This window comes from Notothenia coriiceps, unplaced genomic scaffold (assembly GCF_000735185.1).
Source record: "Notothenia coriiceps isolate Sejong01 unplaced genomic scaffold, NC01 NC01_scaffold00028799, whole genome shotgun sequence".
Lineage (NCBI taxonomy): Eukaryota > Metazoa > Chordata > Actinopteri > Perciformes > Nototheniidae > Notothenia > Notothenia coriiceps.
Window position 1 is genome coordinate 291,397 of NW_011361500.1, and position 12,833 is coordinate 304,229.

The 12,833-nt window shown below is 40.8% G+C and overlaps 1 protein-coding gene across 1 annotated transcript in view; it reads left to right on the top strand.

Annotated features, from left to right (window-relative positions):
• Nucleotides 1-5,230: 5,230 nt before the first annotated feature.
• kdrl (kinase insert domain receptor like) overlaps nt 5,231-12,833 on the top strand; it is a 34,903-nt gene continuing 27,300 nt past the window's right edge. Inside the window, exons 1-2 of the mRNA XM_010786156.1 lie at nt 5,231-5,242; nt 12,336-12,444. Of these exons, the coding sequence (XP_010784458.1) occupies nt 5,231-5,242; nt 12,336-12,444 (121 nt within the window). The remainder of the gene's footprint in view (nt 5,243-12,335; nt 12,445-12,833) is intronic.

Genomic DNA, 12,833 nt, shown 5'->3' on the forward strand with positions numbered 1-12,833 from the left:
CATACACAAACTGAAATTTTAAATTTATGTCTAGAGACACTGTCCTATATCAAAAAGGCGGAATCACTTTGCACACAGGAGACCCGAGGAACAGCCACCCCGTCTCGGGCAGACCGTCGACACACACACACACAGCACACACAACACACACACACACACACACACACACACCACCACACACACACACACACACAGCACACAGCACCACACACACACACACACACACACACACACACACACACACACACACACACAACACACACACACACCACACACACACGACACACACACACACACACACAACACACACACACACACACGGTCTCTCAGACCGTCACCATGGTCCGGTTTGGCGGGTTCGGGACAGGAACATTCGTCGCCTCGGCGGCAAAGGGATTGTGGTAGTCCCGCGGCCAAGATTGGTTATACCGACGGGTTCCGCTCTAAAATTCGAACCCGCGTGGGGACGGTCTTTTAGCAAGGGTCATCTTTGTTTGTTTTCATGGATGGTATCGGTTATCGTTGTATTTACGTGGGAATAAAAACAACAACAAAGTAGTAGAATAAAATGGATCAATTTAAATAAATACCGTCATAAAAACATAGAGAGTTCAAAATTTGTGGTTATAAAAAACAATGACAGCGATATCATATGTAACCTCTAGCTAAAGTTTGGACAAATAGGCGGTGTATTAATATGTTTCTCACCGGAACCTTTATAAAACAACATGTATTTAACGGTAAATACGAGAGAGGCGACGCTAGGGCTACGGGTGAAACCGACACTCGAACCCCTGCGGCGGGGACCTATTCGGTTTGTGGCGGCGGGGTGAAAGTAGTGAATGTCGCCGCGATAGGCATCGTCCCGTTGTGGTATACGTTTCTCGACATTGGGCCCCACTTTTGCCCACAAATGGAAGAACTGAATTAATTAGCTTACACAATGCTAGTTCGAGCTTTTAATCCTACTCGCCGTTTGTCAGTTTTTACGAAAAAAAGGGGACGGGTCGCTCGACCGTCGCGCCGTCGGCGCCGGGCGGCGAGACGGGGGTGACAGTTAAAGCGCGGGATCCCCGACGGATACAGCGGATACGGCTTTTTGGTCGGGAGGGCTGAGACTTGGATTTGTTGAATAAATTAAAAACGAAAGTGTTAATGCATTACGCAGTGACAAAAAGAAAATAAGAACGCTTTCTTACAGAAAAAAAAGGGACCGTAAGAAGGTCCTCAATATGTTTTTACTTCTATTGTAACTCGTTTTGTTAGAAACTCGATTTACCGGACAACAATTTTGCGAAGGTGTAATGAAGGTTAGCATTTATCTGTTTCTATGTTTCATGGTTCCTTATTGGTTGTTATTCTCGTATATATGTTCGCTTATTTTACTGTGTGTGGAGATTGTGTTCTCTGGTTATGTCGACTGTTTTCTTGGTCTTTGTGATAACTCGTACAACATTCATCATGTCAGTTTTGTCCGAGTTTTACATAAGCCTTAACCATGCTGTGGTAACAAACTTAACCCCCACACCTGTCAGGTGTAGGACATCCCCGGCCGGCGCCAGGTCCCCGCGCATACCCGGGGGGCCCTTCTTTCCAAACTGTAAGATTTTCCATGGGGCCGCGTAAGACCACGCGGTCGGAGAACTTGTTTGTAATGTCCAGTCCAGAGATCATTACACCAACGAGTTTCTACGTGGGTCTAACTTCGTAAAAATGGAACATTTTACAAGTTTGAAAGAAGGAGGGCCCCCCCGGCTATGTGGGGGGAGCGCGCCTGGGGGATTCGTCCTCACACTGGCAGGTGTGGGGGTTTAAGTGTTTGTAACAAGTATGTATGGCTGTCATATGGTAGAATCTTCCGGAACAAACTACCCATATCAATGGTTGGTACAGTTCATACAAAGACCAAAAACATCACATAACCAGCAGCAACATCCTCGTCTAAGAAAGTAATAAGAAATATCATGCGAGATAACACGGATAAGGAACCCATGGGAGAGTGAGAAAAGATGTCAACAGTGCTAACGTGTTCATGTTACACCCTTGCGAAAATTCCGTTGTCGCGTAAATGAGAGAAGAGTTTTCTAACAGACGCGTGTTCACGAGGTGCGTGAGAATAAAACAATTAGGACCTTTCTTACGCGTCTGTTTTTCTGTAAGACGAAGTTCTCTTATTTTTTTTTCGTACTGTAATGCAGTTAACACTTTTCGTTTAATTTATTGGCAACATCCAATGTCAGTCCCGACCAAAACACAACGTTAGTCCGCGCGTGTATCCGTCAGCGGATCCGCGCCGGCGGTTTTAGACCTCCCGCCGCGACGCGACCGTCGAGACCCTCCCTTTTTTTTTGTAAAAACTTACAAACGCGAGTACAGGATTAAAAGCCCGCGAACTACATTCTTTTTTTTTGTAAGTATTAATTAGTTCCATTGTGGGGAAAAGTGGGCGCCAATGTCGAAAATTAAACGGGACATGGCTATCCGCGACATTCACTACTTCACCCCCCACATACCGAATGAGTCCGCAGGCGTCGAAGTGTCGGTTTCACCCGGTACCCTAGCTCGCCCTGCTCCTATTTACCGTTAAATTACATTTGTTTATGGAAAGGTTCCGGGAGAAATATGATAAAGTCTATATTAAGAACGAGAGATGTTTTAACATTATGGCTTAAACAAATGACAAATGAGCGAGGGTGATGACGTGAGAGCATCGTCCTATGTGCCGGGGCTGAGCCCCGGACAGCCCCGGCCCAATTTAACCCCTGCCAGTATCTCAATAAATGTACAATTCTGAAATGGGACATTACGCTTAAGGAGTACTTTTACTTTCGGTACTTTGAGTATACATTTTGCTGCCAATACTTTTGTACATTTACTTTTGTACAATTTTGAATGCAGGACTTTTACTTGTAACAGTATTTTTAAATTGTAGTATTGCTACTTTTAGTTTAGTAACACATTTGAGTACTTCTTCCACCACTGCTTGGAACCGAAGGACAAAATACAGTATTCAGTCAATTGAGTAGATGGATGGATGGATGGAAGGACAGACAAAGCAACACATATATGCTAAGTGAGAGGGATAAATCCCATGAAACAAAATCAAATAAATGATTATGTGTCAAAAAAGTATGTCAAGTACGTGTTTGGCCAGCAGTTTCTTTGTCCTCAGAGTATGTAAGGATGCACAGATGTACAGCTTGATGTATGTATGGCTTAGAGAGTGCATTGCAAGAGATTGATAAGGTGACTGTGAGAGTATCCAGGATATGTTCCAGGGTCATTCTGGGTTTTCTGTTTCAGACTCAACAACTGATACAAGTTAAATGTGATCAAATATGCACTTCTGTTTAAATATCCATTACAAAAAATAAGGACCTCCTATCTGGTTAGTCTTAAAAGCTGCGGTTTAAAATGAATTAGGTCTCACCACAATGTCCATATTTCCATAAGTGTATAACTCATATATCCTTCGATTAGTCCTGGGCGGCCATTTGCACGTAACGCCTCTTGCCCCTCTTACAACCAACCAAACACATCCTCCTAAACCTGCCGCTCTACTTAAGCCTCAGATTAGCCTGCCTCTGCATCGCTAATGCTGCTGCTACTTCCACTTTTCTGTTGCTCGCCCACCCCCCCACACCATCCACCTGTAGGCTCGGTGGCGATAGTTATCTAATCATCACTCAATGTTCTATGTCAATCTGTGGAGTGATGAGGCCCGAGCCTAGACGCCACACTCAAACTATATGCTGCTTCTAATAAACATATCAAAGAAACACATGAGTTGTCTGACTGAAATGTGATAATGGATATCCATGTGTCTGTTTTTCTCACTAAAATGTCTTCTTGAAGTACAGATGAACTAAAGTCTCTTCTTTCCCTGAGCTCAGCAGAGTGAACACGGAGTGGATCAGTGACAGTCAGCCCAGGAATTCAGTTTGTTGCATAACTCCATTGATGTTTTTCAAGTGGCCACAGCGTTTCTCTGCAGGAAAGAGGTAAAACAGGACCATCTGTTACTATTTTTAGAGAATCTGACTGCATGGCTGACACCGAGGCACGATCCCACGTTTGTCATCTTAAATGCAAAACACATGTGGGTTACAGCAAACACAAATCATGTACAAGTGTTTTAATTGATTCATTCAGGATAGGACAGAAATAGATGTTGGCGAGAATGTGAAAAATGTTTCTGTTTGTGAATTGTTTTATTTTGTTTTCAAGGGTGAAAGAACATTTTCTACATCCTGGGGGGCGGCCTGTCAATGAACTCAACTTTAAAAAATGCCTTTGATATATTATTCTATAAAAATCCGAGAATTGGAATCATTTTATTCCCAGAACAAAAATTAAAAAAAACAGATAAACATTCACTCAGGAGGTTTGCTTTTAGTTATAGCCATGCCAGCAGCTCAGGCTAAACTGAGGCACAGCTGTGATTTGAGCTAAATGCTAACATTAGCATGCTATTATGCTCATAATGGGTTCACCAGAGACATTACAATTCATTTTGAGAGCAACATGAAAGTGTGTGTCTGCTTTCATGGCAATCTGTTCAGCCTATGCAATAGTTGTAGTGACGTTTCACCAAAAGAAAACCGTGAATGTTTACCTCATGGTGGCGCCAGAGGAAAAGGTCAGGAGGTCACCGAAGTCCTCATCCTCTGGGAATCTAGGATTTCACAGCAATCCATCCAATAGTTGTTTAGATGTGTCAGTCTGGACCAAAGCTGTTACCCAGGTGACTGACAGATTTAAAATGTTGTGTTACGTATTTCACAAGAGAGATAAGAAAAAAAGAACAAAAACATAGCTCTATTCATTTATTTGTCAAAAACATTGCAGGTTACAATAACATGATACAGATGTGATGCACATAGGTTTTCTAGTCAAGGCTCATTTACGACACCCTGTCCCTGGTTGAAACTAAAAACAGAAAGCAAAAGAAATATCTGGGATCTTAAAGTATTTTGTGAAGCGACGTTTGGTAACCTAAGCCACAAAATGCCACCGCAAACAGGAAGTTAAAATGTTATATTCCTAGACTCATCAAAATAAATTTCCAGTCACCAAAAAACGAGATAAACCCAAAAAAACATGCATCTGAGCTCCGGAGTAACCCCACCATGTTCACATTAATTATGCCACTGTGAGCAGCGTTTTTCCCAGAACCCCCTGGTGGCATTAGTACTCCACACACTGCTCGTCCACCCCAGAGAGGTACACAATGGGGGCAAGAGTGAGCTGGTTTAACTGGACGCTTGCCTTTGATTGTGCATGGATGAAACAAATTGTCCAGGGCGCACATAGTTTGTGTTGTAGTTTCCTGGAAACTATCAGAAATCAGATTAACGGGCAGCTTCTGATTTTACGAAAAGAATATATTATAGCAGGAGTGGCCCAGAAACTCTGTCTTATCTGGAATCTATAAGTCTGGTCTCTGTTTGTCATCAGTAAACAAACAGGGACGGACAGAAGGGGAATACATGCTATGAATAAAGGAAAAATGGTGCAATATGTACAGTTTTTTGGTAGGCAGACTATACAAGCTTTCTGTTCTAGAATGCATTTTCAAGATCCATTAGTTTAGGGTTCAAAGCTGTTTTTGCCTTGATAAAGGTTTTGTTGTTTGTTCTTTTAATTCAAATTAAAATAGATTCTACACACAACATTATATTAACCTGTTGTTGTTTTTCCCCTTTGAACTACAGTGGTGCTGAAGCCTGTTATAGAAGAGTCTTTATTTAGCTTTACGTGTTGTTTTGTTGTCCTCTGCTTTTGAAAGGTGCAATGATGTTAGGTAGTATCCGGCTCATTGTTTTGCATTGAGGTGAGAGGCGCGGATGCTGCTACCCTCCATTCACCTTCTTGGGCAGGGGTCTGTGAAAAACATTGTGCACCGTTATATATAGAAGGGGGGGCGGGGTTGTAGTGAATGATAGGATTTTAAGCTGCACAGATCAGATGGATCCTGGGTGGGTTTTTTTGTGTCATTTTTTTTGTGATTAATGAGGTGTTTTTCAGATCTGTTTGCTGTGGGAATAGGCTGTGGAAGTATTAAAGAAAGGTCAAAGACAGACTGCAGTGGGTGTGGTATCTGATACGATCAGAACATTTCTGATTATTATGTAATATGTTTGCTTTCCATAACTAAATACTTGGAGAGAATGATTAGATCCTGAGGAGGGGGTTCCTCATCTCTGTTTTCTGAGGTGTGCTCCTTTTTTTCTGTTAAAGTTTATTTTTCCAACAAAAATGCTTTCCTGGTTTGGAAACCATTTCATATCCTCAGATCTCATGTGCTGCCATCCATCCGGCCATCGGCCTCTATTCATTTACATTTCCTTATCTCTCCTTCCAATGAATTGAATTCATTATTACGGGGGGGTTTTACTTATTCGCTGGTATTGTTATAATGAATTACTTCAACTTATAATTATTACAAATGCCATACATTATGTCAAAGAAAAATTCTATCAAGACCCTAAAGAGAGATGCAGACTGTAAAGCCCCCTGTAGTAAATGTGTGAAATTGGGCTTTCGGCCTATATTAATAACAACTGACACTTTGGACTTAATATAAGGTTGCAGTTAGAGCCAAAACGCCTCGACTAATATCCTGCTCTGGTGACAGATTTACTCTCCCACAGGTTATATTAGTAATACTTCTGATCACAGAACAATAAAGAGAAGTTATCAAGGTCATGGCACTGACATTGTGTTGCTCAATAGTGTGTCATGTCCTTTCTTGTAACTTGTTTATTGCAAAGACACAATAAGAGTATAGTTTGTTCAATAATACTCTTGTACTGTAAGTAAATACGATTCATGAGTCTGAGTTAGACAAGTTGAGTTGACATCTTACAAAGTATCATTCTTTAAGTATGTTTAAAAAATGTGAATTGTGAACTGAACTTGAATCTGCATAAGTAACCTTTCCTTGTACTTATATCCTTTTGATTAATAATACAAACAATTATGGCTTTCTTCGCCAAATTCTTAGTTGACTAAAACTCCTAAGCATTTTCACCAACTAATCAATCAGTTGACATAATCATAAGATCTGTGTCTCCAATAATGGAAAAGCACCACTTAAGATTTTGTATTCACCGGTGGTGTGCTCATAAGCTTCTTGGAAAATGTAAAATCACTCAACACGAAAAAAATCTCTAACTGACTAAAGACCGCTTAGAAGAAGATTAACCTTTATTAATCCCACTAGGGGGAAATTCTGTTTTTCACTGGCTTGTATTTTTTACATAGTTGACTAATACCATACATACACCACTCCACTAATTGACTAAAGGGGGCAACAAAGAAGTTTAATAAACAGCGGCAGTGTTGCCCCTGGGCGGAGTGGCCCCTCAGAAGAGGATAAGGGCAGCCCTCTTACGGATGCCTATGGAAAAACACTGCAGAGATGCAGACTCTCAAATCTGACAGTCAAGAACACCCGCCCCCCCTCTTCAACATCCTTCCCTTGTTTGTATCTTAGTCATATTCTGGAAACAGTACGAGGTTGTTGATAATGTTTCTGGTGTAATGTTGTGCTCCTACCTTACAGTCAACAGTAGTAAATCCTGTCAGGACAAGTGGAGACAGTCGGAGCCAACCTGTCTTGTGGCGTGTGCTCCCATCGGACACACCCAGTGCCGGTAACCCTGCGCCCTGCACCCCCACAGGAAGCCCCGTGTGTGGCGTCCTCCGGTCGTGACGAGGATGATTAAGAGTTCCTTCCTTTCCGTTTCGGAGGTGCATTGTCCTGCTGAGCAGACAGGCTGCCGACATCTTGTCCTGCAGAAGGAAGTGAGTCTCTCAGTCCAAGGAGCAGCAAGGACCAATTGCACACCTCTTCATTACGGTTTAATCATTCATTTGGGATTAATAAAGTCTTATTTAGATTCTGTGAATCAACTTGGTTGGATTTAAAAATAGTCCAAAGCCCCCGGTCCTGTTTGTTTGTGCCAGAGGTTCCCAACAGTGGGATCCTTTTAGGGGAGAGGCAGGAGAAATGTGAAGGGTCATGAGAAATGTTTCTGCAAGATTTTATTTTGAAACTTTTCTTTAAAGCCTTTATTAGTAGTGAACTATTGGATCAGTTTACTACATCAAGCCTCTTGAAAATATCTAAATGAAGTGGATCATTCAATTCAAGAATGTTTCTGTTATTCAGCAACATTGCACAAATCTGTGAGACTTTCAGTTAAATTTTAGTAGTTTTAGCATTACCTTTGATTAAAAAGACAGTTCACCCCAAAAATACCTGCAGTGATATTTATTTATCCCGATTTTTGTGGTGTGAGTTGCGGAGTGTTGAATATATATTAGCTGGTTGTTAAATTATTAACAACTTGTATTAACTACTTTTCCACTTCAAATGCTACAGGTCTGGTGCCATCTAGTTCCATTATATTTAAGAGGCAGACATGATATGCATGATATTTCTAACACTGGCAGCTCAAACCAACACAATCAACATGAATAAATAGCATCACATGAGAGGCAAACATTTATACTATAGTGTATTGTATGCATGTGACGTCATATGCGGGAGTCACTGCGGCATGGGTTGATAAAGTGTCGCTAAGTTTACGTTAATTGATTCAACTAACACACATAAACTAAAAACATCTTGTAACAAAGGAAAACATTGTGCTCCATTTTAACTCACAAGGTTCACAAACAAAACAATTGCCATTAGCTAGTAACCCAAACAAACAAATCATGTTAGCTATAGTATTTTAGCTAGCATAAATTAGCATACTCACTTCTGTTCTGACTCGTTTCAGTTTCTATGCATGTTTTCACAGCCTGAACAGAGCATGGAGACGTTTGATTCTTGGCCAACCGTTAATGTCAACAGACCACCGAGGCTCATTGTCGAGGCCAACTGCCATTAATATAAGACGATAATCATGTTGAATTAAAATGTAACCTCTAGGTGGCGTAAAAACCGGGGGAGAAGAAGTAGGCCTACTAATTTCTTGTACTCAATTAAAAGTAGAAATACCACAGTATAGGAATACTCTATTCGAAGCATTTGTGTAAAGTAACTAAGTACATTTACTCAATTAGGACTGTAACCTACTTAAGTACAATTCGGAGGCACTTGTGGCTACTCGTATTTCAATTTGTTTTCTACTTTCTACTTTTACCCATCTACAACAACAATTAAACAAAATGCCTCTTGAGGGCATGAAGTGACAAATACTTTGTCTCCACATGTCTCCATTAAACCCCATTGTAAGTTCAGCCTCATCTTTCCCCACCACAGCAGCCGCACACCTTTAGTTAATCTGCCAAAAAGGCCACATTATTAACCCGAAAGTACACAAAAAGTACACTTCAGATGCTCAAGTTCCTTGACATGCTTCACACTTTGAAATTTCCCCGATATCTGTTACGGTTCTTCAACAAAACGTTCACATGTAACAGGTTTATCTCTCATTCAGAACAATGAAAATGCTCTCCTCTCACTGATCACCATGGAAACCTTTGATCTCTGGACACGTCGTTAGCTCAAATATAAACACCTGTGTCATGGAACACGATGATGTCATAACTCCAATTGACATAATTAGAGCAGCAGACTAATGACGTGGTCACTGGACATAGTTTAACAGACTGTCTCAGCCTATTCTTTTCCGTCTGATGGAGATTTCATACTGACTTCAACATGTTCCACATATTTTAGACATTATTGGTGACGTATGCTTTTAGTTCTAAAGTTTTCAGTTCAAATATTCTGCTGCTTTTTCATGCATTTAGACTTTTATTTTCTTGTTCTTATTTAACATTCAAGTCCCCTCTATCCATGAACCCTTTAAAGTACTCAGCCACACCACTTATATGCCAGGTGCGACTGTTTCTATGTGAGTTAATCTTTCAAATACAAGGTTGCTTGTTTGATTCAAGCTCTTGGAGTCAGTATGTCAAGGTATTTATCCCTAACATTTTATCAGCTAACTATGCGATGCACTACAGTGTCAGCTTTTCTAAAATAGAAACTTCAATGTTCACATCTTTCTAAATGACTCTACTTTTCAATTCATTGAAAAGTAGAGTCATTTAGAAAGATGTGAACATTGAAGTTTCTATTTTAGAAAAGCTGACACTGTAGTGCATCGCATAGTTAGCTGATAAAATGTTAGNACTGACAGAAAAGGGGATGAGCTGTTGCTTTGTATAGTGTTTGTTCTACTGTGCTTTATAGCCTGGTATTGACTTCAGTTATCCAGTGTTCGTGATCAGTTGTGCAAAACATTTCGCTTTATTCCCATGTCTGTTGCATATAATTAGTGGATGAATGTATGTGTTCTGTTGATAGGTTATAGACTTTCTACTGTTCTCAACTGTTTTTCACTTTAATTGGATAGTCCTAACACATGCCCACAAACGCTTAAGGGAGAACCTACTAAAAGTATACTAATAGTCAACTCTAGATTAGTTGACGATCAACAGATAGTCAACTAAACTCTAAAGTTGCTTATCCGTTGATCATCAACTAATGCTTAATGTAATAGTCAACTAAACTTTAAAGTTGCATATATGTTGATCATCAACTAATGGTTAATGTATATTCTACTGGCAGTTAGTTGAATGCATGTTACTTGTCTGTTGAAACAGTGTTGTTGAATGTCAACTGATGACTTATAGAGTGTTAACTATGGACTATCAAAATAAAGTGTTACCCAATTATTTGCTTATCAAGTAATCGGAAATCTGGCCATTTTCACAGGACATCATTTCAAATTTGTCTTTGACATAAATAGGGAGGCACCGTTTATTTACAAGTACTTGTGGCCAAACGCTGCTTCTTTATGAGGGTTAGCACTATGGGTCAATGATAACAAGCAGCAGTTTAAAAGAAGAGGGATTTGTTGGAAGTGAATTCCTCTCTGTCACCCCATAAATCGTGTTGGCCCGTGAATAAGAACGTATTCAGGGCCGGGCCTCTGAGCGCCTCCCCAGAAGACCGAGTATAGAGGGAGACTGGCCCGGGTCACAGTATAAGGAAAACACTGGGGGAAGTGGGCACAGAGGTCACGGTGCGTATGGTCAGGTGACCTCTAGGGACTGCGCACAATTATTTAAATGACTGTTTTTGAGCTTGGGTTACATCATGGTGAGTAATAGCCGTAACGTAATACCATAAGACCACTCCATCATTGTTTTGACAAGTGTCAGAGCCGCATGAAATGGACAATATGGTATCACTTTTTATTTTTTTACTGCCTGGATGTTTGTATGGTGAGAATTGTAAGCACTGAAATTGTTTCATGGCTGCAGCTGTGAGTCTTGAGAGGCAGCACAATAGCTCCTGCTAGCCCAGGAAGTTTAGGCCAGCGAACACCCAGACAATACACCCACATCATTCACTCTCTTTGATGTAGCCGACTCGCCCCCCGAAAAAACAGATGTCACTGTGAACACTAAACAGAGCCCCACACAGTCTGGCCCTCAACCAAGTTTCGCTTATTAATTTGTCTATTTATGCCATTACAATATTGTAGTAGTGCAATGACAGAATTGAGTGTGGCATTAGAAGTGCTTTCCAGGAAATGAACATAAAGCCCAGGCACTAGATCTATAACCCAGGTCTGAAGGAGACTCAGTGGGGTTTAAACTCCAGATGTATCCTTTCATTAATGTGAAGCACTGGAGAGTATGAAGCAGGCTCAGGACCTCTCACCCGCCTGCTCACAGCCACTCATTTCTCTGATGGGGATTGAGATCTGTAACGATATGTTTCACTATTAGAGAAATACTTCCCCCCCAAAAGTATCATTTTATGTTTATATGATTTAGCCCATGTTACTTTGAATTTGTGAAGGCTTCACGCGAACGAAGACCATGGACTTTTCCTTACGGGGGAAGAGTTTAACAACAGCAGAACTATATAAAAACATCCATTAGCACTTTTCAATATGTCCCGTTGTTAACAGATGCCCAATCTTTCATTTTCATTTGCATGTCCGTATGCATTTTAATTTTTTTATTCATGCTATCAATTGGTTTTAAACAATGAATTACTCGGTGAAAGAATAATCCCGTCAAAAAAATAAAATGCCCATTTTCCCAATTAACATTGAAAATCAAGTGGAAAAATGTGGCTTATATTTCTGGTTTGGTTTGATCACCATTCTTCTTTTTAAGGGGATCATTGTCTTTTTGCAATTTAGTATTTATCTTTAAGGTCAGAATACTCATTCTGCCACTCCCCACCACTGTAAGTGATTCATATTCACATATTTAGTTGTTTATCTCAACATGTTTTATCTGCTTCAGTCAGCAGAACATAAGTAACATTTCCCCTTCCTATCTTTAATTAGATTGTGAGTACCCTGGTGATCGGAAACGCCAGCATGTCAGGAAAATACTCCTGCGTGGCCAGGAATGAAGAGGGCCATAGCTCCGTTTCGTTCCCTTTCTACGTTGATGGTAAGTGGGTCACTAGAATCTGAAACAATAACAATAACATCTTAACTGCTCAGCTCAAGGTGCACAGAGAGATTGTTTTTCCTATCTGCACTATACTGGGAACTGGATTCCTTCAATTGATCTACACGTGAAAAATGCGCTGTAATGAATTTGCAAGATCATGGAAGGAATTTGCAGAATGTATTGTGCAATAAAGAAACCGGAGGGGGGCATTAATTGAAACCATCTTCCACTGTAGCTGAGCGGCTTCAGGGCGGAAGAGAGCCGAACATGTCCTGAGCCATATGGACGCTATAATGGCGCGCGTTTAAAAACAGCTATGAATAACTGCATTCCTACACCGGAGCCAGCAGGTCATTCCTCTCTCTCTCTGTGAGCCTTCTGCTTTG